The 27,681-nt window shown below is 36.7% G+C and overlaps 1 protein-coding gene across 4 annotated transcripts in view; it reads right to left on the bottom strand.

Annotated features, from left to right (window-relative positions):
- The window catches only part of TRPM3 (transient receptor potential cation channel subfamily M member 3), a 493,648-nt gene that overhangs the window by 220,513 nt on the left and 245,454 nt on the right, over nucleotides 1–27,681 (bottom strand). For 3 of the 4 annotated variants that reach the window (XM_054583031.1, XM_054583028.1, XM_054583029.1), the window contains exons 4-6: nucleotides 18,800–19,013; nucleotides 15,402–15,526; nucleotides 274–445 (exon numbers count right to left, since the gene is read on the bottom strand). In XM_054583031.1, coding sequence (XP_054439006.1) covers nucleotides 274–445; nucleotides 15,402–15,526; nucleotides 18,800–19,013 — 511 coding nt within the window. The remainder of the gene's footprint in view (nucleotides 1–273; nucleotides 446–15,401; nucleotides 15,527–18,799; nucleotides 19,014–27,681) is intronic. The other variant, XM_054583030.1, reaches the window with a different exon arrangement.

Genomic DNA, 27,681 nt, shown 5'->3' with positions numbered 1-27,681 from the left:
AACTTATCTGCATTTACAAACCCCAGATGGGGTTGAATTTTTCCTGCATGGTAAATGAGATGGAGCCCGCGAATGAAGTGTGTGGGCACTTCTTCCACCACCAACAGGCCTCCTCCGGAAAACTTCCTCTAATTCTAACCATTGGCCCAGCAGTCATAATGATCCATGTTGGAAACCTTAAGTTTTCAAAATATTTCTACCTGGTGTACTTAAAGTTATTCATTTTCAACAGACTTCCTAGGAGGCAAGAGAGTGGGAAAAGTAGCTACTTACTTGTGTTTATCTTCTGGAGTGAAATATGCTTTTCCAGTTGCCTCCTAAGTTTCACCTCTGCTCCATATTTTCCGGTGGTCCCGTTGTCAGCCAGAATGAAGTGGGAATGCATGCTGTTGAGAACAGTGAGCTTGCTCATGGGGTTGGACATGGTCTGATAGGGCCGGACAACCTGCAGGATTTCAAAAGAAAGAGAAAGGAGTCAGAGAAAAGAGAGAAAAATGTTAGAAGGAGAACTGAATGGAGAGAAAAGAGGGAATGGAGGAAAATCAATTCTTTGGTGCGGTGAGAGTACAGTCTACTTCCTCTTCTTAGTACCGCTTTGGGCAGAAGTGAGATTTATGGTAAATGTTTTATTAAAAGCAAGATGATGCTTAAAGGATTATATATTTATTTATTTACTGAATGTGTACAGAAACTAGAGTTAGTAATTTCATTGTACACAAAAATTGGCATGTGAATGATTGTTTCATTTTGAAGTTAATCTGTTATTTGCTGATGAAAAATAATTTTAAGATTTAGTTATTTTGTTTCTTTCTCTTCTTTATCATGTCCATACTCTAATACACACAGCAGAGCAATTGTGATTTGGAGAATGGCGGAGACTGGGGGATGAATTTTTCTGTTAAATTCTTTCAATAATCTGAAATTCTGTTATTTCAAATCCACACTGTTCTTATTAGGCACATTATGTAAGTGAAAATGTCGAATGTAAAATAACTGCCTCATGCGGTGAATATGAATCAGGCTCAAAATGATCATCATTGTCTTATGTTTTGTTGTTATTTTAATTTCATAGTAAATTACACTACCTAAAACAGAACAATTCTTAGTGTGGTCTTTCAGATTTTTGATATAAAAAGAAAGTAACACTTATCATGAGTTAGTTGCTTTATATACATTACCTATATTCCTTGCAACATTCTAATAAGCAAGAGGCTGTTATGTTTATTTTGTAGATGAAGAAACAGGCAAAGTACAGTTTCCAAGAGTTTAATACACATAGAACCAGATTTCACACACAGGCTTGTCTGATTCCCAAATCTATGCTCATTCCTCTTTCCCATACTGCTTACATATGATGAAAACAAGTATGTTTCATTTTACTCCTAAAATACTTAGGTAGAAACTCCCCTCAAGACTATGGAAAGGAACATTCAATAAGCTCATGGTCCAACAGTGTCTTTACGGTTATCCCTCTACTGAATCACCAAAATTGACAGGACAGAAACAAATGCTGTTAGGTTTCTTTTCTGTGCCTTTGAGAGGTGTGTATATTACCCACGAAGGTGAGATGTTATTTTTAATTTTCACTATGTCATAACTCATCATGAAAAGGTATAGTAAGATTGAGTAGTTGATTAAAAGAATTACAAGGCAACTTAGTAAGAACATTCTTCAATAGTAAAGATCTCATGAAAGTCATTTTTTTTAGACCTTAATGATTTTGAAACTCCACATTTCTACAATATTTGCCTGCCAATCACAATCTACTCAATAAATAGTGAATGAATGAATAGGACAACTTGAGACAGACATGCTTGTGTTCAAAACTGAAAAGAAAAACCTTCTTTTTTTCTGAATTGTTTTAATCTACATTTAAGATATATAATTCTGAGCTTTTGAAATATCTTTCATTCCTTTTAATGTATGTACTATTTGTTAATGTAACATTAATATAACATTAATTCATAGCTTCATTTTAGTTGGCTCATGTTGATAAAGGAAACAGAACTTTTTGATTCTTATTGTTTCCATGGAGCAGTATTCTATTGCTCCTTTGTCTACATTACTGAATGAGAGTTCTCCAAAATACAGAGACAATGGTTGGCCAACTCCATTCTGATCTCTTTATCACTGGAAGAGTAAGCCACTTGTTGTTGAAATTGCCATTTTGTTGTTACTCTTTTTTTTAATCATAAAACATTCATTCTACATCAGAATGAAAGTTAATAAATATTAATGCTTTATTGAAAGAGGCTTAGCAGAAAGACTTTCTCTTATTCTTAAAGTGCCTCTGCATTGTCTTTTTGGACAAAAGAAATAATACTTGAGTTACCGTTCTCCCTTTTCTGACAGCAGGCTCCATGCCAAGAAGGAAGACCCAAAGCAATTCTGTGAGCAGCAGGGGCAGGGGTGCGGGTAGTAGATTTTTTTAGTGGTTCGACTCTGTGTGACAGTGAACTCAGACATTTGTTCCAGCTAAGACACGAGGACATGTTTTGTAATTTCTGAGAACTTAATTATTAAGGCCATCAGTGAAAATGACATTTTCAAATGGAGAAAGGCATGAAAAAAATTCTGGGCCAAGCTCATGTTCTCACCACAGTCTAAGAATAAAAGAACATAATTAAATCATCAGACTACATTCTATATATCTGTTTCCTCCATCACAGGATTCTAAGGACATTGCTGCTTCTGTCTTCTGAGTGTTGACCTTCTTCCCTTGCAAAGCATGGCCCACCAGTTCTTTGGGAATACTGTATATTTGAATCAGTCATGCAAGAAGATCAAGTTTACAGTATCACTCATGTATTTTAATTTCTTCATCTTGATGTTTCCCATTTCTTTAGAGCTTATATGAAGGGGAAATTAAAGGTGATTACATTTTGGCAGAAATTTTGTCTGCTGAATAGGGGATATAAGTCTAAAATAATGAAAATGTCCTTATTTACTTTCTAGTTATCACTGAGGAAGATGTGCTGAATCCTGAAACAATGCTGTACGTATGAGCCATAGAAATCTGTGTGAAACTCAGTTCTGGCATTGGCTGTTTGAATCTGAGTCTCATATTTTTAATCTCTGGAAGGAAAAGAGTAAAACTACTTACCTTAGATGAGATTATATGTGCAAAGCACCTAACACCATGTCTAACTCCTAGCAGGCAATCTATAACTGTGATTTCCTTCTCAAGCTCGGTTTTATTTTACCAACTATACAGTGATTTTCTAATTGCAAACTGGTGACCAAAAGGAAATGATAGGAGACAATCACGGACTTTGGTTTTATACAAGGGATATAAATCAAGCAATGTAAGTAAAAGCAAAAAATGAGCAATTGTTGAAAAATATGCAAAATGGTTTTTCTTTACCTTGTCCTCCCAGGCCAGTTAAGAGGGCAATGCTCTGGAACTATTTGTTGATGGCTTACAAAGTAGGAGATCACCTCCCAAGTATTTCAGACAAATTACCTACAAAATACACTTGATATTTTTGATTACAAACATACCAACAGTCTATTTTTGTCTGAGTTTCAATTTGCATACCTGCAAAAGATTTGCTGATCTTACTGTTATATTTTTCAAATAGAGAAAAATAATTCCTTTGTATCACATAAATATGAATGAATTTTCCCCTCTGACAAAATTTTGGAGATAATGTATCCACTTTATCTTTAAGAGCTCACAAAAAGAGAAATTTAAAAAAGTGTGTATGTGTGTGTATGCATGTACGTATATGTGCACGCACAGTAAGAACAACTGTGACATGTTCATGGCTTGTAGGTGCATTAGATTACTGTGTACTCCAGCCAGTGTTCCCTGAGAGTGTTGATCCCTAATGACCTACAGCACCCACTGTAAGGAATGGATTACCTACTCTCCTAAGAATAAAGGATGGTCTAGGTTATGTACCACTCCTGAGAGAAATTGAGAAGAGAGTCAATCAAATAAATTTCTGTGTTTGAAATTTCAGATGAGGAATTGGATTGAGAAAGGCTGAATGGTGTCTGAAAGGCCTACATATCCATTGGTTTTTCATGATTGGCAAATACAGTATCTAGATCCAGAAGGAAAATTTGGTTAGAAATGGAATTTAGACACTTAGCATTCTTTGGGTATCATGGACCAGAATACCTCTAAGTAATGACATATTCTTTCTCTTTCTTGTCCCTCAGCAGTACATGAGAGACTTCTCCACTCAATCTGTTGTACACTGACTGGTGTCTACTGGCTGATTGGTAAAATTCTGGTTCCAAGGCCTTTGTATACCTTGACTCTGAAACAAAGAGGCAATGAAGTGGAAGCTGTTTAAGGCGCTAATAGAGGTAGGTGGAGGTCCTTTACAGAAGGCATTTGTAAGGTCATTCTCATTGCCAGGAAGGGACTGATCCAGAGACTCTGTGGAAAAACTGAACATCCTTTATGTACTGGTGCCAGAGTGCTGCATTTATTTTCCCTGGATGGGCTTAAATCGATCATTTAGGAGTTGATCTAAGATAATTGCTTGAGTTTCCCTAGCTATTTTCATGAATGTTCTGATCTCATCCAGGAGTACACAGTGGGAAGTCAGGAGATGGGGGTTCTGGTTCTGGGTCCTCCAGCTACTAATTTATGATCTTTGCTAAGTCTCTGAATTCATTCATTCATTTACTCATTAAGAATGTTTAGAGAAAATGAATGTGATAAGTACTACTGTCCTGTCTTGAGGAGATATATGAGCTCACATCTAGGTAATATCTCACAATAAACATTCAAAATATATTTAGTAGAAGAAATTTTCGGATGGTAGACTTCTCATCTCTAAAGAAGACTTGACTATAACTTTAAAGGCTTTTTACCTCTAAAATCAAGTCTGGATGGCTTGTGTTAAAGAGTACATTTGTCTTTTTCCAAGTTAGTGCAGAACAATGAAACTCTATTGAGTTGGCTACAAAAAAATAGTAGTTCACTCATAACCTGGGGTCTCCTTCATTTTGTTGTGCTTTCTATGATGCAAGGGCAGTTGGTCATCTCTGACTCCTTTCCTGAACAGAACTGAATTGAGCTGAATCAGGTTTTTGATTCTTCATTAATCACGGGCCTTCTGCAATCCCAGACCTCACTATGTGGTGAGGTGTGGGTCAGCATGTCCCAGGCAGGGTAGGGGGTGTGTGTCCACAGAGTCACCCTTCCTCTCTCAGTAGCACTATGATTTTAATTTAGGCAAGAAGAAAACTAGCATTCACTGACCACTTTATACGAGGCACTGAGACTGACTCTTTCACATGGATTAATCCATTTCATGTTCATTTCGTAGGTAAAATTACAAAGGTTTCAGGGACAGGAAGTGTCTTGGCCAAAGTGGTCCCACTAGCAGCCTCTCCTCAAATCTCTGAATAGTCTTGATTTCCCTTACGGACCAGGAGACATTAGAGGGAAGACAGGAACCAGCCTGATTTTAATTTTCTAAAAGATATTATGATTTTGCTGCTGGACATTTTTGCCGGTGGCTTAACTGAGCATTAAAATCCTTCTGACAGCTGATCAGATTATTTCCAGAAGAGTCCTCCAGAACTGTACAGCATACAGAGGTCAGGAAAGGCACCAGCAGGCAGCAAATGAGGTCTGGGCATTGGAGAGAAAGAAACAAAGGAGTGGTGGGGTTCTCTGAGGATCAGGCATGCATTTCGAGGAGAGAAGAGGGGACCCTGCCGAGAAGTGGGAAGCAACCTCTGTGTCTGGGACAAAGGAACATAGGGACTGAGAGAATAAAATGAAAAAGAAAGAAAAAGAAAGGCACTGTGTGTACTTATAATCAGAGAGGCCTGTGCTTGTGGGGCCACTGGCTTGTAATATGCTATTCAGACAGCTCAGCTGTAAGTCTAGTTGTAAAGCGGGGTCATATTGAAACTCAGATGCTGCCTCACAGCTCAGCAATTCAAACAAGAATGCAGCCAACCCAGGGATCCATCTCCATAGAAGGCCCACATACTTGAGCTGTGTGACTCCCATTAATGTACGTGGGAAGACAATTACACCTTTCTGCAGCACTTTGAAACTGTGTCCCTCAACTTGTGGGCTGCAGAGTTACACCATCCTCATTTCAGGCTTTTCCCTTGAAAAGACTCACCTCCCTTGGTCCTGTCCTGAGGGGAACTGTGTGCCATTCCCACACAGGGCCTACTGGCTGTGGGAACAGATCCTTCAGTTCAAAAGGGCGTATGTGCTTTAGAAATCACCAATTAGCAGTGAGAAAATTTTAAAATATGTTCAAATTCTTTGAAAAACTTTCCTTAGTTTGGGCTGTATTCAGGGACTCACTTCTCAAAAATAGAATAACCATAAGCAATGGTATGAGACTTCTAAATCGAGGTCATAAAAGGATTCCTCTTAGCTTTCCCTTGGATCACTTATTCTGGGGGAAGCTGGCTACCGTGTTGATAAAGCAGCCTTTTGGAACTCTTAATCAACAGCTAGGTGAGTGAGTCATCTTAAAGCAGGCCCTGTATCCCCCTTCAGTCCTCAGATGATGCAGCCCCAACTGACGTGTGACTTTAAGAGGGACCTCAAGGTAGAACCACCCAGATAAGCCACTCATACATTTCTGGCCCGCAGAAACTGTAAGACAGCAAATGTTGTTTTTAAGCCATGCCATTTTGGGGTAATTTGTTGCATAGTACATAGATAACTGATACAGTAGCGTATTACTATTATTATCTTTTCTGAGGCTTCACAATGCATCCTTTCCCTTCTCTTCTGGATTGGCTGATGCAACACAATTTCATGATTTCTTGTTCCCACAGTGTTCTCTGTGCTGCCTGGCATTCTTTCCTAGGATTCTTAACAATTCTGGCTTCTGTTTTCCATTGGGGCCATGACTATCATCCTCTCCTCTCCTCATGGTGTGACTCAAACACCATCCTTTCTCATTTAGCAGATGATCTGACTCCTGCACCTGCACACTTGCCAGTCAGGTGACCCTATTTAGGTTACTTACTTTCTGTGTCTCAGTGTCTCCTTATGTAAATGGAGATTAATAATGACTATAACCACCTCGTTGGGATGTTGTAAGAACACAAAATTCATAGAACAGTGCACATATGAACTCAAATAAATGGATAGTTGTTATTATTATGGAGAAATAGTATTGCATAACAAGTATGAATATGGTCTTAGGAGCTAGATGGCCCATGTTTAAATCCCAGCTGCCTGCATTATTAGTCACGTAATATTGGGCAAGTTACTTAAACTCTCTGTGGTTAGTTTTACCATCAGTAAAATGGAGAGGATGATGGATAATAAACTGACAACTTTTTACTACCATTGAGATAATTAAATGGTTATCTGTATAAAAGTACTTAGCTGGGTGCTGATATTTATTAAGCTCTACAAAAGTGCTGATATTGTTTTTATTATTATTTCAGTGATAAATAATAAATCTCCAGATTAAAACTTCAATGTCCTGCCATGAACCTTCTCTTCTTCTCCTTTAGTTACACCAGTACAGATGGTTAATCTACTCTTTAGCTCTGATCTCCTTTACCTCAGGGCCTTTCTAGGACTCATTTTGTCAGTTATTTCCTTTATATCTCTAGATTCCTATCTACCGTAAACATATAAAGAAACTCCAGTCTCTTCTATCTTGATGGAAAACCCCCCCTCAATTTATGGCTCCCTTTGGCTATTTATACATACCTCTTCACTGTTAAACTTATGAAAGAGTAGTTTCTACTTGCCATCTCTACTTCTCCTTCCTCAGCTGATTATACTGGGAGCTTGCCCCTTTACCATTCTTCTGATACAGTGATGCCAATGATGTTCATCTTGATAAATTGAATGAACACTTCCAAGTCCTTTCATTCTATAGCCTCTCAGTTCTATTTGGCATTGCCCTTCACTCCATCCTGAACACACACAGTCCCTTGGATTCCATAACACTCTCTGGTTTTGCTCCTACCTTTGAGCCTTTCTTTTGGTGTCCTTGGAAGGCTGCTTTTCCTCTGCTCAGCCATAAAATGTTGGAAGAGCATCAGGATCCAGGTGTAGGCCTTCCTTCTCCTCACTCTACACACTGTTCTTTGGTGACCCCATCTACGAGAATAACTCTAATTGTCATCCATATGCGGATGCCTTCTGAATTGAAGTGTGTAGCCAGATCTTGCTCCTGAGCTTCTGTCACATAGTCTCACTGGCCTGCTAGATATTTTCACATGGGTGTCTCCAAAGAACTTTGAAATTAACATATCCATATCCAAACTCAACACTGTCTTTACTGATCTGCATTCCCCCATGTAAGTAGATGTAGCCTAGAACCTGCGTGTGGTCCAGGTTCAGTAAGCAGTGGATCCTGTATAACTGTAACAGACTTGAGAGGGTTTCCTTGCCTCTCAACTTTTCCTTTCACATATCCTATTACATCTTATCTAAAGTAGCCATGGAAGTCCAATAAACTCTATATAAGCCCAATAAACCCTAAGCTTACTTGGCTTGCCTTAGAAATAAGTGATACATGTATTGAATTGATAAGTACACCAGAATTATCATCAGGACTTCTGACTAAGATGGAGAAGAAGGTAGATAAACTTTGCTTCCTTGCACAACCAAAAGAAGGATGAAAAGAGATTTTAAAACAAAAACAACCAGAACTGCCAGAAGATCAAACTGTATAGAGATCCAACAACCAAGGAGTTAAAGAAAAAACATTCATCCAGACTTGTAGGAGGGGTAGAGACAATAAACCAGGGTGGAGAGGACATGCAGCAAGGCCACAGACTAGATGGGCAAGGCAGCAGCTGGCTGGAACAGCTGGGGAGCCAGACAGACCACATAACCCAGGGTTCCAGTGTGGAAACTAAAGCCTCAAAACCTCTGGCTATAAAAGGCTGTGAGGATTGGTGGTGGAAGAAACTGCCAGCCTCACAGGAGAGTTCGTTGGAGAGACTCACAGGGTCCTAGAACATACACAAGCCCACCTACCCAGCAATCATCATCAGAGGGGCCCAGTTCATTTTTGGGTATCAGCGGAAGTGACTGAAAGCAGGGAGAGAGTCAAGCAAGTGGCATTGTTCCCTCTCTGACCCCATCCCTACATATTGCACCACCACACAGCAAAGTGGGTTGCCCCACCTTGGCGAATACCTAAGGCTCCACCCCTAACAATGTAACAGGTCTGCCCAGACAAAGAAATATGACTCAAAGGAAAGGTCAGAAGAAGAACAAAGTGATTCTTTGTTCAATTCAAACCTATCAGATGCAGAGTTCAAAACACTGATAATCAGAATGCTTATAGAAATGATTATGACAAAAAAAAAAAAAGGAAGACAATGAATACAAGGCTATGCAAAGTGAAATAAAGAAAAATATATAGGGAACCAACAGTGAAGGGAAGGAAACTAGGACTCAAGTCAATGATTTGGAGAAGGAAGAAATAAATATTCAATTGGAACAGAGTGAAGAAACAAGAATTGAAAAAAAAAAGAGGAGAGGCTTAGGAACCTCTGGGACAACTTTAAACATTCCAACATCTGAATCATAGGGGTGCCAGAAGGAGAAGAAGAAGAGCAAGAAATTGAAAAATGATCTGAAAAAATAATGAAGGAAAACTTTCCCAATCTGCTGAAGGAAATAGACTCCCAGGAAGTCCAGGAAGCTCAGAGAGTCCCAAAGAAATTGGTCCCAAGAAGGAACATACCAAGGCATGTCAAAAGTCTATTACCCAAGATTCAAGATAAGGAGAGAATCTTAAAAGCAGCAAGGGGAAAAGAGAGAGTTGCCTGCGAAGGAGTTCCCATAAGACTATCAGCTGACTTCTCAAAAGAAACTTTACAAGCAAGAAGGAGATGGCAAGAAGTATTCAAAGGACCTACATCCAAGATTACTCTATCTAGCAAAGCTATCATTTAGAATGGAAGGGCAGATAAAGTTCTTCCCAGATAGGGTCAAGTTAAAGGAGTGCATCATCACCAAGCCCTTATTATATGAAATGTTAAAGGGACTTATCTAAGAAAAAGATCAAAACTATGAACAATAAAATGACAACAAACTCACAACTATCAATAACTGAACCTAAAAACAAACAAACAAACAAACAACAAACTAAGCAAACTACTAGAAGAGGAACAGAATCACAGAAATGGAGATCACATGGAGGGTTATCAGTGAGGAGTGGGAGGGCAGAAAATGGCGGAAACATTACAGGGAATAAGAAGCACAGTTGGTAGGTACAAAATAGACAGGGGGAGGTTAAAATAGTATAGGAATTGGGGAAGCCAAAGAACTTAGATGTATGACCCATGGACACGAACTAAGGCAGGGGAGGGGAATGCTGAATGGAGGGAGAGTGCAGGGCAGAAGTGATAAGGAGAGGAAAAAAAATGGGGGAAGTGAAACAGCATAATCAATAAAATATACTTAAAAATGAAGAAAAAGAATTATCAATCATGTTATTAAACTTGATTTTTCTTGGTTTGAAATATAAAAATGACATCAAAAGGATATTTTCCAATTAAATAGAATAACTCTTAAAGATTATAAAATCCTGAGAATAAATCTATAATTTAGAAAACTATAAGATATCCTTGAATGTCAAGATAATTTGATAACCACATAAGATAATATGTTGGAAATCTCCCCAAACACAATTTTCATCCTCAAGTTAAAATGAAAAGTACTTTTTCTTCTGATCATATCTGGATTTTTAATCTGACATGTGTGTTGTTAATCTAGATTTGGGAACAAAACAAATTACAAAGGGTTCAGAAAGTATTCAATTGCCTGAAAAAATCCTGGGAAGATGGTTTTCTAATGGATATAGGTCTAAATGAGTTGTGCGAAAATTAAAATACATTGGAAGTTCTTTCTTGACTTTGCACTGGTGACACTTTCATAATCATCTATGCAGCTTGAGATCTTCTAGAGACAAAGTAAAGGACTCTGGACACTCTCATTGAGTCTATTTTTAGTTCAACCTACAGCCATAAGATCTTTGCCAATTATCTCAGCTAACAATAAGAACACAGTACCATTAAATATTTGCTTATATCTTATTTGGCATATTACTAGCTAAGCGTATGGCTTTGGAGACATTGGATCTCTCTTCTAATCCTTATTTAGTGGCCTTACTAAAAAAAAAGGATAACATATACATCACAAAGCTAATAATATGCGCCATCACAGAGACCATCCCAAAATAAGAGCTCAATAAACTACAATTACCATTATTATGATTATGCTCATATAAATGTTATGATAGACAAAACAGGTGTTTTTATAGTCCACTTAGAGATGAAACAATCAAATCTTACAGAGTTTAAATAAGATGTCAATGTTTCATGTTCATGAAATGTATTACATCAGCGGTTAATATGAAACAAAAAAATAATTCAGTCCCTATTTTTGAGGACTTATGAATTAAGTTGGGGAAGAAGACTGAGAGAATTACAATCAGGATATGATGTTATGGGTGAACATAGAGAAGATGTCTTAGTTGAACAATATACATTTTCATGTGTAATGTCCAGACAAAAAGGTATTACTTTCTCAGTATTCATAGCATTATTCCTAAGCAAAGTCTCCTGTATTGATCTATTAATTGAAAAAAGAAAGGTTTGAATAAACAGACTAGAAGATATTTAAATTTAAAGAATCAAGGCTAGTTCTGTCACTCAGCTGAGTGGATCATGCATTTCTCAAAGGGTTTAGAGAAAGGCCTGTTCTCATTCTACACTTTGCCCCCATACTCAACATACTGAACTTTAACCATCCACCTCCCACCTTGAGTTGGTAAATAAGAAAATAGTTCTATATTCACATGTTTGGTTAAAAAAACACCCTCACTTAGTCACTACAATATGATCAACCTTGGGAATGTGATGAGAAATGAAGTTGTGGTAAAGCTGTGAACTAGTTAAGATTTATCGCAGTATTTTTTCCATAATGTTTATTTTCCTTGTAGCCTGAATTTCATCATGCTCAATCCAGCTTCATCAATACTTATTAAGCATCTACTACATTGTAGGCTCTAATCTGAGCTCTGAGAATCCAAAAATATATGCCTTATATCTTTAAAGTCTAATAATGTTTAGTTAAGAGGTAAGACTTGAAAGGAGGTAAATGCTTCAGGATATCTAGAAGCAGGCTCAGGGTAAGTTAATCTTTCTTCTTTACATTTAGAACTAGTTTTGCCTTTTAGTACCATTCCAAAGGGATATTCATATTCTGAATTAAATAGCAACTAGCAACTGCTGTGCTGACTACTTTTATCAATAAAATAACTCTAGTAGTACTTGCATGTTCAGCTTCTAAAAGTGTTCATTTGAGAGTCATCTCCATAGAAATAAAATAATCTATATTCTCTATTAGTTGGACAATAAATCCACTGAAGTAATTATCAGACAAAAGAAACGGATTCTTTCTTTTATCCTTATATTTTTATTTATTTTGAGTTAATTTCCTAGATTTCCCTTGACAATTTTTTTTTTGTAACACTTCAACATTACTCTGGAATAAAGACATAGACTTGACCAACAATGCAACTCTTCTATTTTTTTTTAAATGATTGCATTCTAATAGAATTATGAAATGGTAAAGATTTTTTTCGTAATACATTAATTTCTTTCCCTGCTACCTGAGGTTTATTTTTTTGATGTTTATTACAAGTGAGTTTGATTATATAAAGTGGAAGAAAAAGGATAGAGGCAGTAAATTAAACTAGCTATGAAAATTGTTATAACCACTTAAGAAGCTTACCAGAAAACACTTGTATTTTGATGATTTTTAGAGGGATTTTAACCAGTGATCACCAATATTTTATTCAAATACTACTTTTAATGACAACCTAGCATTACATTCTTTTTCAAAGATCACATTAGAATAGTAAACACATATGAAAAATTTCCACCAATATGTCATAATATACACCTAATAATTTTGCTAATAATTTTTGCAATAATTTACAACTTGAGAAAAAAACTGCATTATTATACGAGGCTGAGAAGTTCTATGTATATTTCAGTTACCCAGTTTTTGTGAAAAAAGTACTAGCATGGTTGAAATTTAGTAGATCTCAGTCAAAAATTAACTAAAAAACTAAAATACAACTGTTTTTCCTGTGTTCTCTACAACCTGCCAATTTCATTTCCTTTCCTCTATGGTTTCTCTGCAGGTTCACTTGGATCTTGGTGAGCTATGGCTTGTCTTAGTTAGACTCCTATGAGCAGGGATAATGAATACGCACATTTTACTGTATGTACAAATGTCTTTTTCTGCCCTATGGGCTGGTATTGAGACCATTTTTCATTGGAAAGTCAGACAATATAACTAAATCCCGTTGGCACAGGCATGCATAAGTTCCTATTGGCATACAAGTGGTAAGAAATATAGGGAGAAAGAAGAGTATAAAACAAGCTTAAAAGGAGGTAAAATCAGAGAAAAAAATGCTGGAATCGGAGGAAAATGAATCAGGGTGATTCTTTCAACTCAGAAAAACAAGTAAATGTAATATAAGTGTTGTGTTTCTGCAATTATATAGGATTTACAAGATGAACAGAATGATATGAAAGGCCAGAATTCTCTGCAAATGTTTAGGCAACTGAGATAACTATCTGGGTACTCTTTCTTAAATAAAGAAATAATCAGCTTCTGTTTATTCCTAGAACATCTTAATGAGAAAGTTCCAAAATATACCCCCCGCCCCAAATTGAATAACAACAACTTAGGTTTACAATGGAGATCTTGTGCTACGAATATTTAAAAATGACTGCTGAATCATTACAACATTAAATAATTAATTCATTTTTTAATAAAATGAAATAATAAATTCCAGTTCTGGTATTAGGGAATTGTAGCACATTCTAATTCTTTAAGAAATATATTTATTCTAGGTTACAATCAACATACACTTAAAAGCCAACTTGGAATCTAAGGTAAGTATTAACCCAAGTGTACTCCCTCAAAGAGCAGTCCCAGACACTCTGAAAAAATTAGTGATATTACTTTTACAGTAAGTTCTGAATACATAACACTTTGGGAATTGCTGCTTGAGATACTTAATTTGTGTGTGACATAAAACAGCCAGTAAATTTTAATTATGAGCATATTATATTGATTAAACTATCTCATTCCCTATCCTACATATTTTGGATAAATTAGTATGTCAAATATAATTTGGTAGAATTGATATGGACACTTCTTGTCACTTAAAATGAAAGCCCAGAAGGATTTAGAGTATTTACTTACTGCTTGCGTTTCATGATATTGAATTTTTTAATCCAAAGTATTTTGTATTAAATTTGAAAAAAATGCATATGTTGTTTTGCGTCGAAATGAGATGGTTTCACTGTATTGCAATAGAATAGAATAAAGAGCTTATGTCCAGTTAACTCTCAACTGCTTTCAATTTTTTCTCTTTTGATTTTTTTGACAGACCTCATAGAACTTGTAAAAGGCTACTTAGCACATTTGTTATACTCTAATGAAAAGCCTAGGTTGGGAAGGGCTACTAACCTGTTCTGATGTAGTAAAGTAATGATAAATAATTAATTGTTACAATTATTGGGGGAAAAAGAAGTGAATAAAGTACGGCGATTTTTGTACATAGTTTAGTCACAATTTCTATCAATGGAATTTTGAGCAATGTTATATGGGGGAAAAGTTTGGTTGTTAGTAGGAGGGAGGCTGAGAATGGCCTGTTTGTGGTTTCAAAAAAAAAAAAAAAAAAGGAGAGCGAGAAAGAGAGATCCCTGGAAGAAACAGAAATAAGATGATGACTCATTAAATGTAAGATCAAACTCTCTCTGAAAAATTGTTCATTAATTGGTCATTGTGTACCTCCGGAAATCAGAATAGGAAAAAGGTGCTGGTACCCTGCTGAATTTGGTCAAGGCTTCTAGATAGTTTCAGAATGGGCAATAAAGAACCCTACTATGCCTGCTTATTGCCCAAGTATTCAGTGAGAGAAAGATCAACCAAGGAAGCCACAAACTCAGAGGAAAGAGCCTCCCTTTGTAGTGCTCCCAACCTAGGTGAAGGACACTAAGACAGTAAAGAAGCTGGTGACCTGGGGTGAGGAGAGTCCTCTTTAATGTATCGGTCAATGAGTCCATGCTGTTAATTAATCTTAATACAACCTTGCCAACAGCGCTTACAACATTTGATGGTTGAAGAAAGATCACTGCTTGATTCAGACCAAGAAGGCAGTTCATAAATCTTACTTAGGACCTTCTTGGTCATAAGAATTGACACTGGAGTTTTCATAGATAGGCTTTGGAAAATGAATAGTCTCCCAATTCATGGTTCCTAATACAGGTTTCACTTTGGGAGACAGGGACTAAAAGAATACTGTAAGATGCATATTTTTAATTCTAATTTTATTTAACTATTTTGATGTCACCTCTATGAGAAGTCACATGCAGTGGAAGCTCCCAGGACTTACATCTCTTCCAATCAAGTCCTCCTGGTTTTCCACAATTCCCCAGGGGGCGATACCTATGGTACATATCTTCCCTCGAGACTTTGATGCATGGTCTTTTAAGGCATCTCCAACATGACGAATTACACCTAAAAGGAAAAAGAGAAGTATTACTTTTGTCTTTTAAAGCAATTACTTTTCATTGTTCTAAAAGAAATTGTGATAACTGTTTCTCCCAAGATTAAATATATTGGACATAAAATTTTGACACATTTCTACACAAACTGCACGTGTTTATTTGAATATTAACTTGTGCCTCTAACACCAGACACATTTGCCGGACTGGCATGTGAGCTCCAGGAATGCATTTCTTATCCTATTTTATAGGAAAAAAAATGCTTCTAACATCTAGAAAAACATAAATACCAGTCTTTAAACTTAGGAAATCTTTTTCTTGTATTACAAGCTTAATGATGTGTTAAGTGTGACTAAGAACCAATTCCATGACTGTGCCCTATAAAAAGCACCATATATAGTATTATATTTAATCTATACCACAGTTTGTGTAAAAGTTAGGTCATTCAAATAACGTAGTGACAGCTCAGATTTTGTCAACCTTTATTTCATCTTTCTATTTAAAGGTACATGATGTGCAGACCCTACTTGTAAGGAAAATGTTGACATATTCCAAGGAAAGTTTATGTTAAAAATATATAGATACATTGTTTTTTATCTTTACCATTGTAATTGTTTTCCTCTTCTGTCATGAAGGCCTTTGCCATCACCATAGTTTTTCTCACCATAGTTAAAAGTGAGAATTCAGTGTGTAATATGGTAGGGGACCAATGGCTTATCTTTTTATAAACCATTTAAACAAGTGCTATGTCTAATCTTTTACTTCTTTCTCAATGATCATTTTTATAGAAGATATGAAATATATTCTCTAAGAGAAGACGTTTCTACTTACAAAAATTCCACCCATACCTCAAGGAAAAATTCACACCTAGTTGCATCTCCTATATGAAAGCTGAGTTGGATTTTATTTTTCATAAGTTTGAATAGGATTATGGTTTGCATATGTTAAATAGCTCAATAGGCCACCTAACATAATCTGTCATGCATCATAATGACAAATGAAGATGCCTCCTTTAAATGTAAAATGCTTTGAGGGAAAGTTTGGAAGGCCAGTGTCTTACACATCTTTGGGTGTTTCAGAGGCGAGCGTAGAGTGAGGGCTCAGAAGCTGTCACTAAACTACGTAGATACACAAAACATACCAGGAAATTTAATGATGGGACAGGACATACATGTGCAAACAACTCAGTTCTGAAATATTCAAAAGATGGGACAGAAAGATTTTCCTTTAAAAAAAATCAAATAATGAAATACCGTAAATAGCCACTAATCCACATTGAAATATTCTGGGAGTGCTGAGAGGAATATCAATTTCACTTATTAGCTTATCTATGGAGTTCCTAAGTGAGAGTACTGGTTTAAAAAATTTAAGAAGTAAAGCTGTGAATATTAATGTGAAAAAATTTTCCCATTTGTATGCAAAAGCCGTTTCAGGGCCAGTCCTGGACAAGAAGTTTAAGTTCATGGTATGCCCTCCGTCTGCCACAATTCCACCATTATCCCTCATCTAACCTGAGTGTGCACCATTGAATATTAAGCCTGGATTGAAGTAGAGCCTCATGATGGGTACTGCATTGAATATGAAGCCTGGATTGAAGCAGAGAGGAAATCCTTGGTTTACAGTATTTATGCTGTAAATTTTTCTTTGGCTATGAGTTGTACTTCATAAGAGAAGAAAAACAATAGTGTTCCAAGTACACAGAAACAGGAAGTTGGTAAGAATTGTTTGAACCTTGAGAAATTTTGAGTTGGTTTCTATATGAGGTGCAGGTTATGTCAGGAAGGCAAAAGACGTTAATCCCAGGCAATGATGCCTGTTAAGCTGTGAGTGAAAGATGAAGCCTAAAGCCTAAATGATCATTGAAAGAACATTGCCATGAAGATGTTTGATTACTACAAAATAAACAGTGAAGAGCTGACTGAGCAGGTCATTCTAAATCATGTCAGTTTGCAGACCAAGTCAGAACTTCACCGAACTATGAGCACGGGCAATCTGCAGAGCTCACTGCTGAAATGTGTCTACAGAGTTCTGTGCTGAATGTTCACAAATACCAGGTGTGGATGAGAATCCTGAGTGCAGGTCTCACTCGAACATCATCTTAGCTATAAACTCAAGAATAAACAACTCTGAGATAATCTTTTTATTTAAGACTCGCTGGTCCAGGGTTACATTAGAACGTTCCACTAACTCCATGTGTCTACATGTTCAGACCTTGAACTTTGTAACCAGTTTGAATGAAGTCACTGCAACATTACTTGTGCACTTCCAGTTGGCACTTCAGACTCAGGCTGGGGAAGTATGTCAAAACAATTTACAGTCATCCATTCCATTCTCTGCTGCACATTAATTCTGCAGATAAGCACTTGAGTATAAATGAGTTTGTAAGAATTGGTTTGACAGCCTGCCTCTTTCACTTTGATTTTGGATGGTGGACACATAGTGCAACATACAGATTTTGTTTTATAAAAATGTATACCAGAAACCTGTATGATCATCATAACCAATGTCACCCCAATAAATTTAATTTTTAGAAAGGATTGCTCAGCCAAAACGCATTTGGCAGGTATAAAAAACTGTTTGGAATTCAGAGAAGAGTGTATCTTCTACTGATGCAGAGATTATTTCATAAAATATTTGAAATAATAAACAACTAATACTCTGTGCTTTGCTATCACACTTTATGTCCCAGATGGGAAGGACATTTTACAAAAATTAAAGCTATTTGCACTTAAGGGCCAGAGGCAGAGCTTCTAATTTAGAGCAAATGTTAGTCCTTAAAGAATTACTTGTACAGCATAGGGAATATAGGCAATGATATTGTAATAATTATGTATGGTGTTGGGAGGTACTAGACTTATTGGGGGGATAACTTCATGAATGATACAAATGCCTAATCGCTATCTGATTACCTGAAACTAATATAATATTGAATGTCAATTTTATTTGAAAAATATAAAAAATTAAAAAAAATTATTGGATGCTTATTTGGCAACTTGAGGTGTTGAAAATATTCTATGAAGTTCCATTCATCACATTTAAACATTCTGTATAGTCAAATATTAAATATCCCACTTGTTTCTTACATGTAATTCTTCTTGGTTGAGAAATAACAGTACAGTTATTTCAGGTAAAGGAGGGAGAGAAAATCAGTGAAAGGAGAGATAGCCAGTGAATATGGACACGTGGGTGGGAGAAGGTGCGGGAATATTTAACCTTAGGAGAAAATGATCTTAGTTAGAATGTTCTCATGGCCTTATGTTGCCTCCTCTGTCCCACTTCCAATTACCTGTGTTAACCCCTCCAGTGAATATCCATGCGCCAGTTGTCATGGCTGCTTTGATAAGACCTTTCCCAAAGACTTGCTTGAGTTTTGGCTGGAGTTCAAAGTTCTGCAGGCCTCCATGGACAGAGATAAGAAGCTTGGGAAGCTCCAGCTGCCATTCCTTGGTCATCAGGTGTAAGAGGAGATCAGGTTTTGTATCGAAAGATACTCGCACATACTGGAAGAAGAAGAGCCTTGATTAGGGAGTCAGAGCAGGTCTAGCTAGTACTGCTTATCTTTAGTGATTACAATGACATGTGTACTTACTTGAAGAAAATATGTCTCATATGAACTCAGAATTCAAAAAAAGGCCCTGGCTGGTGTGGTTCAGTGGACTGAGTACTGGCTTGAGAACTGAAGTGTCACTGGTTTGATTCCCCATCAGGGCACATGCTGGGGTTGTGGGCCAGGTCCCCAGTGGGGGGCATCTGAGAGGCAACCACACATTGATTTTTCTGTCCCTCTCTTTCTCCTTCCCTTTGCTTCTGTCTAAAAATAAAGAAATAAAATCTTTTTTTTTTAAAAAGGGGCAAATCGTCTGCTTTGCCAAGTGAACATACAACATACAAAGGGAGTCAGCATTTTAAAAGATTTTCTTGAAATTGTGAATTACTACCAACTTTCAAATTGTTTGACTTTCTAAAATGCAGCACAAGCACAATTTTTCCTGGAATGTGTTCTTTGCTCCGAGGAAATCATGTTTACATTTTACCAACACTAACATTTGTGCAACAGTTCAAATGTTTCCAATATGTTCAATATAAGTAATCCCTTTATACCAGCGACACATGGCTCTGCTTCTGTGACCCTATTATTTTGAGAGGTTTTGAAAAGTTCTACAGTTTGACATAACGTAATGAGAATTTAAAATAAGGAAACAGCTGATTATATTTATTTAAATCTATAATAACTTCATACCAAATATTTTATCTTTAAAAGACAAGTAACAAAAGACATGTCAATTACTCTTGCAGAATAGTTGAAAAAAATTAAAGTGTATATAGAAGGTATAATAAGATATTACCAGATGAAACCAGAAATAGTTATGATAAGTGTATACAAATGAAATGCCATAGAACATATAATGATAAATTTATGTTTATGGTTACCTGCATCAAAATATATACAGATACTCCATTTAGATCTCAGTTTAATTGTATAAAGCCTTTCATCTCTATCTGGAAACAACTGAGACACTGAGAAAATATATTGGAAAGCCTTTTGTAGTTTGGTGCTGATCTGGCAGAGAGAGAATATTCAGATTCCTAAATAAAATGGAAGCTGGAACCTCAGGAGACAAGGAAGCACTAGAGCAGGCTTTAGCCCAGACAGTTTCTTCTGAACTCTGGAAGACCCTGAGTACTTGCTTTAATGACTTTCTGCAGTATGGGTGAGTCTAATGTGGCACCCCTATAAATCTGGGATTTAATGCCTCCACCCTCAAGAGTAAAGAAGAAAAAATAAGTCTGATGTACAGAAGAAGAGAGCAGGGGAGTTTGCCTGCTTACCTTTGTTCTAAGTAGATAGGAAAAAAATTCCCCTCTGGTTATTTATAAACAAACATGATTCTCACACTGGTTTTGGTCGACATTCACACTATAAGTTTGGTTTCAGAAACATCAAGCAGAGTAATGCAAAGTGGTTCTGGTGCGGTAAGGGCTCCAGGTAATGGACACAAACAAAATGCAAATGCTTTGTGCAGGAATGTGCCAACAATCCAGGTCTCAAATAATTCCCACAGGAAAATAATAATTTCATAGCAAAAATTAAAATAAATTACACACGGAACTAAAGCAGCATGAATGAGAATAAAAGGAAAGGACAGTAAAATAAGATTCTCAAAGATGGTGAAATGATCAGACACAGAACAGAAATAGCTGTATGTTAAAAAACATAAATGAAAAGATTGCATATGTGAGTAAAGAACAAGAGATTATAAGGAATGACCACATACACTTGAAAAATAATCAGAAAAAGAATTTCTGAAATGAAAATGTAATAATTTAAATGAAGAAAAATGGATAAATTAAACTACAGATCAGACATGCTAATGATAAATCCAGAGAAACAAACCAGATGCCAGTGAGAGAGACAAAAAGAATTGAAAGCAGAAGAAAAATTGAGAACCTTGGAGGAAATAACCAGAATTCTAGATAAAGATAAAAGAGATAATGGTGAATAGGCAATAGCTGGACAGATACTGGCTGGGAATTTCTCAGAATTGTTGAAAAGCATCAATTCTCAGCTCCAGGAAGCTCACTGAATCCCAGGCAAAATAAATAAAAAGAAACCCTACCCATAGACACCTGATAGAGAACACCAAAGGGAGGGGAGGGGAGAAACCTTCAAGAGCAGCTAGAAACAAAGGCAGATCACCTACAAAAAACATTTACCAGACTGAAGACCTATTCCTCAACAGCATCAATGGATGCGAGAAGCCAATGTCTTCCATGTGCCAAGAGAAGTTGTCAATGTAGAATTCCATACTTGGCAAAAATACCTTCTGAAAATGTGAGCAAATTAAAGATATTTCAGACTATCAAAATTGAGAATTTACCTCTAGGAGACTTCATGAAAGGAAATTAAAAAATATATATAGCAGGTAGAAGTTACATCATTCAAAATGGATGATCTACGGTACACGAAAGAATGGTAAAGATATTAGCAAATATACAGTAAATGTAAGAAAGCATTGGTTGTCTAATTTATGGTGGAAAGGGTTAGAACTAAACCACAAACTTAATATAACATATAAATTGGGTCATAGTAATCATAGGTAAAGCATTCTAAAGTCTGTATATTGTATGTGAGAAGAGAAAGTTATTGATTAACTTTAAAATTTGTTAAGTATTAATGTTACAGTGTCATACCCACAAAAAGAATAGACCAACATGTAATCATACAAACACATTTTTGGGTGGATAAATAAACTTTTTTGTGAGATGATAACTTATTGTCATTTTTTGAATCTGAGAGGCCCATTTTTGGAAAAACCTAAAAAATTATGTCAATTCTTTTGTTGAAGTATTTTAAATATAGTTAGTTGAAATGTGAGGCAAAAACACTCAGAATATGAAAGTTGTTTGATAAAATAAACTGCATCATCAAAAAATACCAAAAAGCTAAAGTTTTCTATACCCATATAAAAAACCTAAAGAAGTGTTAGAATCTAATAAGTTGGTTCTATATTGATTTGATCTATGTAGCAAAAATCAATTCCAGAATGGAAAGAGTAAAGGTTGGCAATTTTAGCTAAGTACATTATATCAATAAAGTTTAACTGGAGTTTGCAATATGAAAATGGCATATTTTGTGCACAAACTCTCATGCAGTAGGCAAAGAACTTTCAGATAATTATCAACAGAAATTTTCAACAAAATTGTGCACTTCTGTGCCATGAAGGAAGCCGTGGGCCTGGAGACAGGATATTTCAATATGGGAGCAAACCAAGTGTTTCTTAAATAAAATCTTATTAGGAATCTATTGTTACATTTATATCTCAATGAGTGACTGCTTGTAAGAAAAATATCTAGATAATGAATGCTATAAGATGAAAGAATAAAATGTTTTCTGTGTCTGTACACTGAATCTGTATTACTTGATTAGTTAGAATTTGGCGGCTCTGCTGGATTGAATGTTTATCATTTTGACTAATCCAGAAAGGGATTTTTAATAAACAGAAATAAACAGAACTGGGACTCAACACATCTTTCAAACTATACAAACCAAGAATGCTTAGTGTGAGAGATGGTAAGAAATTTCTTTTCAAGCTGCTGTTGTCTTATTCACAAACTTGAACATATCACTCTCTTATTTCTTCTAAGAAAAACACAATTAAATAAGGACCCATATTCTTCTAAGGTGAGATATGTTATACTTTATAAAAAAAATATAGAAAACCATCTAAAGAATAAAGATCCTTCTAAAATTATGTGTTCCTTGAACAATGCTCCTCACAATTCTGAAGGATTGTAAAGACATAGTTCCAATGATTAGAAAAGGCATATGTGAGAACAGTATGTTTTGAAAAACAAGGTAAGTAGTTATTATTTGTAGCTTTTGGAACTTCAAGACACCTCATTAACCATCCCTACCTATACATTTCATTTATTCAGGTAAATAATGAGAGATTCAGAGCTACAGTTAGTATCAGGAAAAAGAAGTGGGTACATTATTAATTTACATAGTGTGAAAAGAGATTAAAATTGATACTAAATCACCACAGAGATTTGTAATAATTTTAGTAAGCTGAAACCAGCTAAATAGCATAATATGAAATTAAATTATTCATACTAATTGGTAATAATAGTCCAAATGCGTTTTTAGGAATAAGCCTCACTTGGTAAATAATTCACTTTGGGGCCTTCTAAAGTTACCTGTACAACTTACCAGTAAGGAACTGATTTATTGATCATGTGAACAGTTCACTGGAAAATGACCAACAGATTAATGAATGTGATGAGATTTCTGTTGAACCAGCCTTATCCTTTTACTAGTTGGTGAACTAATAAAAGCTTGTTCATGATCACAGAATGCTTGTTACTCAGCTAATAAGTTCTCAGTGAGGGAGTAAAGGAGTGGCCTTGATCACCTCATCCCAGCTTTGTCTTCCTGATGAAGAGATGGAAGCTCTCATTGTCAGGCCTGCGTACAGTCACATTGTTCATAGGCTCTCTTCACATATTTCTCTTGATTCTCAGTTTTTTAATTCTACTGAGGAAAAAATCCTCCAACTAACACCCAAAATCCAGGTGTATTTACTGTGTTGCAGGCACATACATGCTGTGCACTTCCTATGCATCATTTCATGGATGCTTTCGAATCATGAGAAGATTGATATCATCCACATTTTACTGAAGAGGGGCAGAAAGGATCCATCAGGTTCTCAAATACAAGTGGTGATGTCAGGAGTCACAACCCAGGTCTGTCTGACTCCAGGATCCTTGCTCTTGACCTCTAAAATAATAAATGCCTCCCTGTCCTTCCTTCTTTCCCTTCACCTACAACCAAGCAGAGTCCGAGTCCTAATGATCCATTTCTCAAAATGTGCTCTCCACCAGGTTTCCCTCTATTGCTTCAGTTGCTATTTTAAGAATAAATTGTCCTTAGAAGGATGTCAGCTTGGATATGTTAACAGTCCTAACAGCTTCTTCTTTGTGAGACACCAACAGGAAGACTTCTTTCCCCAAATTCTTTTTGATCATATTAATTTCCAATTCAAATTGTTATGTCATATGTGAACTACATTCCCACTCGGCCTGTCCTGGTCTTCCACAATTTGGCCTCACCCTACCTATTTAGAGTCATTTCCCCACTTTTCTCTGTATTTGGCTAAGGCTCTTTCCCAAGCCCTAGAAAACCCAGTCCTTCCCCTCTTATCTACCTAAATTGTTCTAGTCTTTCAAAGATTTTCACTGACTTTTCCTGAGAATGCAAGTTCATGTTGATGTCATATAACTCTCCATCAGACTCAGTCTGATTGACGTTTTTCTTTCTGGTTGTTTCTTGCATGTGTCACTTTTATCTCCCCATGTTGCAAGATCTTAGAGGGAAGGGACCATGTTTGACCTGACCATGTTTATTTCAGTACTGGCTATGAAGTAATGATAGACTTAGGAATAAAATGAAACTTAGAAATACATTAGCAATCATGGGAACTGGAAATCATCTAGTTCAACTCTCTTGCTTTATGGATGAGGACACTGAAACTCAGGGGAGGTGAGTGCCTGGAACCAGGGATAGTTATCCAGTAATGAACCACTCACTAGCCCATTATGAAAGTTACTGCTACACTGGGAACTCTAGGCTGAGCTGTGCTTCTTAAACTAACATGCAGGACTGACCAGGAGGACCTCAGAAATCCCGGTTCTGATTCAGTAGGCCCGAGATAAGGCTTGAGGTTGAGCATTCCTTTTTCTTTTTTTTGAAATTGTTTTATTATGGTTGTCCCAATTTTCCTGTTGCCCTCCCCAGTCCTGCCCCACTCCTCTAGGGACCATGAGTAGCAAGGATCATAATTCCCAGACTAAAGATTCTAAGTGGTGTGTTTGTCATTGGGCCAAAGGAAAGAAAGAATACTCAATATTTTACATGAAAATCAAAGAGAAAAATAGAGGAAATACTGGAAGAATTACTCAGGCCATGACAAATAGGGAAGTGCAACCACTGACAAGTCACTTAGGATATCTCTAAGTATCTTATCCCTGTTGACCAGGACTAATTCTTAAACAACACAACAGTGGTTAATGGTTAAATATAGCTTCCTCTTGCGCCCCCCCACCCCGCACCCGGCCCTCCCCCTCGCACCTCCCCTCCACCCTGTAATTATAAACACAAATACTGGGTGTCTCTGGTCCTTTGATGTTATCTATTATTTGTGATTTAGCTATTATTTGTCCCTTCCCTTTGAGAATGAGAGGCAACATAAGGAAAAAAAGGAAGTATTTAAATGAATCAATTTATTACTTTTTATTATGTTGTTGTTTAGCAACTCAATGAAATGGTTTTGGGTGAAAGAAAAAAAATTCTGAGATGTTCTAAATTAAAGAGCAGGCTGGAGAGTGGGATAGAGACTGAACTATTAGTCTGTTAATGGCTGCTGACCAGCTAACAAAAGACTTCTCATGTTCCTTGGAATTCTGGATTCATTTCCAGGTGGTTATTTCTGTGGTTTATTTTAGCCAGGCACCATCTAACTCCAGGAGCCTTTACTCATTTACACATGGTCTTTCCCGAGACTGCTGCCCACAGCCAATGATCCAAGGAGTGTACATTTCTTTATGTGGATTCTTCTCTCAGGGCTAGCCCTGCTTCACCAGCTCCTACACCTTTGCCTGTAGCTCATATAAATCCATTCAGACTACCTCTTCCTTCCCCCTGACCCTTACTTGATGTATTAAAATGCTTGCAAGACTCAGGGACAATGGACATGCTGTCTTTTTTATCTAGCGCATTTGCTGCTGGTGATTTAGACTCCATGCCCCAAGACCCGTGTTTTAGCTAGCATTTTTGAATCAATAAAACTTCACTTAAAAAAGAGCTCAGTCAAGGAAGTTAAAGATTTGTAATTTAACATGAAGAGAAGAGAAAAATTAAGACTAAGGGCTAAAATAATATTTTATTACATTTGAAGCTTTAAAACTTTAAATTATATTCTTATAAAATCAGGTTACTGTGTAAGCTCTCCAGGTGCTTGCAATGTAACAGCTGAGCCCTGTGCTGAATCAGCAGTCTCAGGGTCATAAATGACTGTGCCTGGAACAATTAATCAATTCCTGCTAAACAGTCAATGTGATTTAAAATTAGGAGCTATTTTGGATGTCAGGATAAGCACTTTTAAGTGTGTACTTATGAGCTCATTAATTGCCAAGGGACCACCTTACAAATAAGAAATCCTCCTAATGTGTACATTAAGTTTTGTCATCAGGGCATGACTCTGACATGGTGACATGTGTTTCCATTTCTAGATTTCTCCGTCACGTGCAGTATCGCACTTGGGCTTCAGAGAGTGGCCCTGTGCACGCCATATGGCCGATGTGAGCCCCCTTTCACACGAGTAGGGAGGATCCCGACTCTCTCTCAGGACACCATAAAGACTAAATTATGTGAAATTCCTGTCATGGCAGAACAACTGATACACGTAAATCTGGTAATGGTTATAAGCATTCACTTTACAAATGATTTCCGCATACACAAGAATTCAAATAACTTGCCTCTAGCCTTTTATCTAGGGTACCCTTCTCAGTAGTGCTTTGTACCTCAACTCTTTGTTACCTGGAGTGACTCGTGAGGGTGTTGATATAGAACGATCTGTCACGAGGGAGAATGCTAGAGCCATTCTGGGCTACCTAAGCCATCCTTCAAGACATGCTCTTACAGCTCCCCAATTTTTAATTTCTAGAGGTAAACTGAGCTCAGATGCGTTATCCATTCCTGCAGCTCTCTTCCCTTTTCCTTTTCCATCACTAGCTCTCCTGACTGACAGAAAGCCTTGTCATGAGCTAAGGGCATTTAGAGTACAACAGATGTTTGCTCGAGTTGAAATTGTACTATTTGATCTGTTCTTAGGTGCTTTGGAGGTCAATGCATATAGCGTAACTTTCACAAGAATATGCATTTTGAGTTCCGAATCAGCAGTTTCAAGATCCAGCTCACAAACTTAAAAATAAAAAATAAAAGTTGAGACTATAATAGGAATCTAGAGATTTGCTGTTGTTCAAATGGCAGGGGGCTTTGCTAACTAAAACTCTTGAGATTTTGTTTTGCCTGGTGCTAAAGATCTTTTTGTTTAGCAGGTGACTTCATTGCAGCTTTTTCCTAAAGCCGCTCTTACTGCTTCCATCCTAGAAATGTTACTATTTACTTATCAGAACAGAATTCAACTTTACTATGGCCTTGCTCCACACTAAACTTAGGGATCACAAAGGTGTCACAAACCAGACAGTATCCTTTCCCTTTATGACACTTGGGATGGTCAAAGGCTGAAGAGTGGGGAAGCAGCCAGTACTATTCACAACAGATTAGGGCTTTTTAGTTAAGAAATATAATCAGTCTTCCTTGGGCATTATGAGCCTGCGCTCCTGTGGAGTGTTTTGGCTCTGATAACTAGTTATCTCTTTAGCCCAAAGTTTTTACCCATATCGCTTTACCCAGCTTTTTAAATGAAAATGTGAAAACAAAACAAAACAAAACAAAACTGCAGAGCAATAAATCTGGCTACATCCTTGGAAACGATGAATGAAAATTCTCCTCCTAACATTGCAAAGCCACCTTTAACTCCTGGAAATAATCAATTGGTGTTTGTTAGTGGTGCTTGTTTTGAGTAATGGAACTGCTAATGCTAAAAT

This window comes from Pteronotus mesoamericanus, unplaced genomic scaffold, assembly GCF_021234165.1.
Source record: "Pteronotus mesoamericanus isolate MK-2021 breed Mesoamerican mustached bat unplaced genomic scaffold, CSHL_Meso_final contig_73, whole genome shotgun sequence".
In the NCBI taxonomy this organism is placed as follows: domain Eukaryota; kingdom Metazoa; phylum Chordata; class Mammalia; order Chiroptera; family Mormoopidae; genus Pteronotus; species Pteronotus mesoamericanus.
The sequence above is the reverse complement of the archived record's forward strand: the minus strand, read 5'-3'. Positions and strand labels throughout refer to the sequence as shown.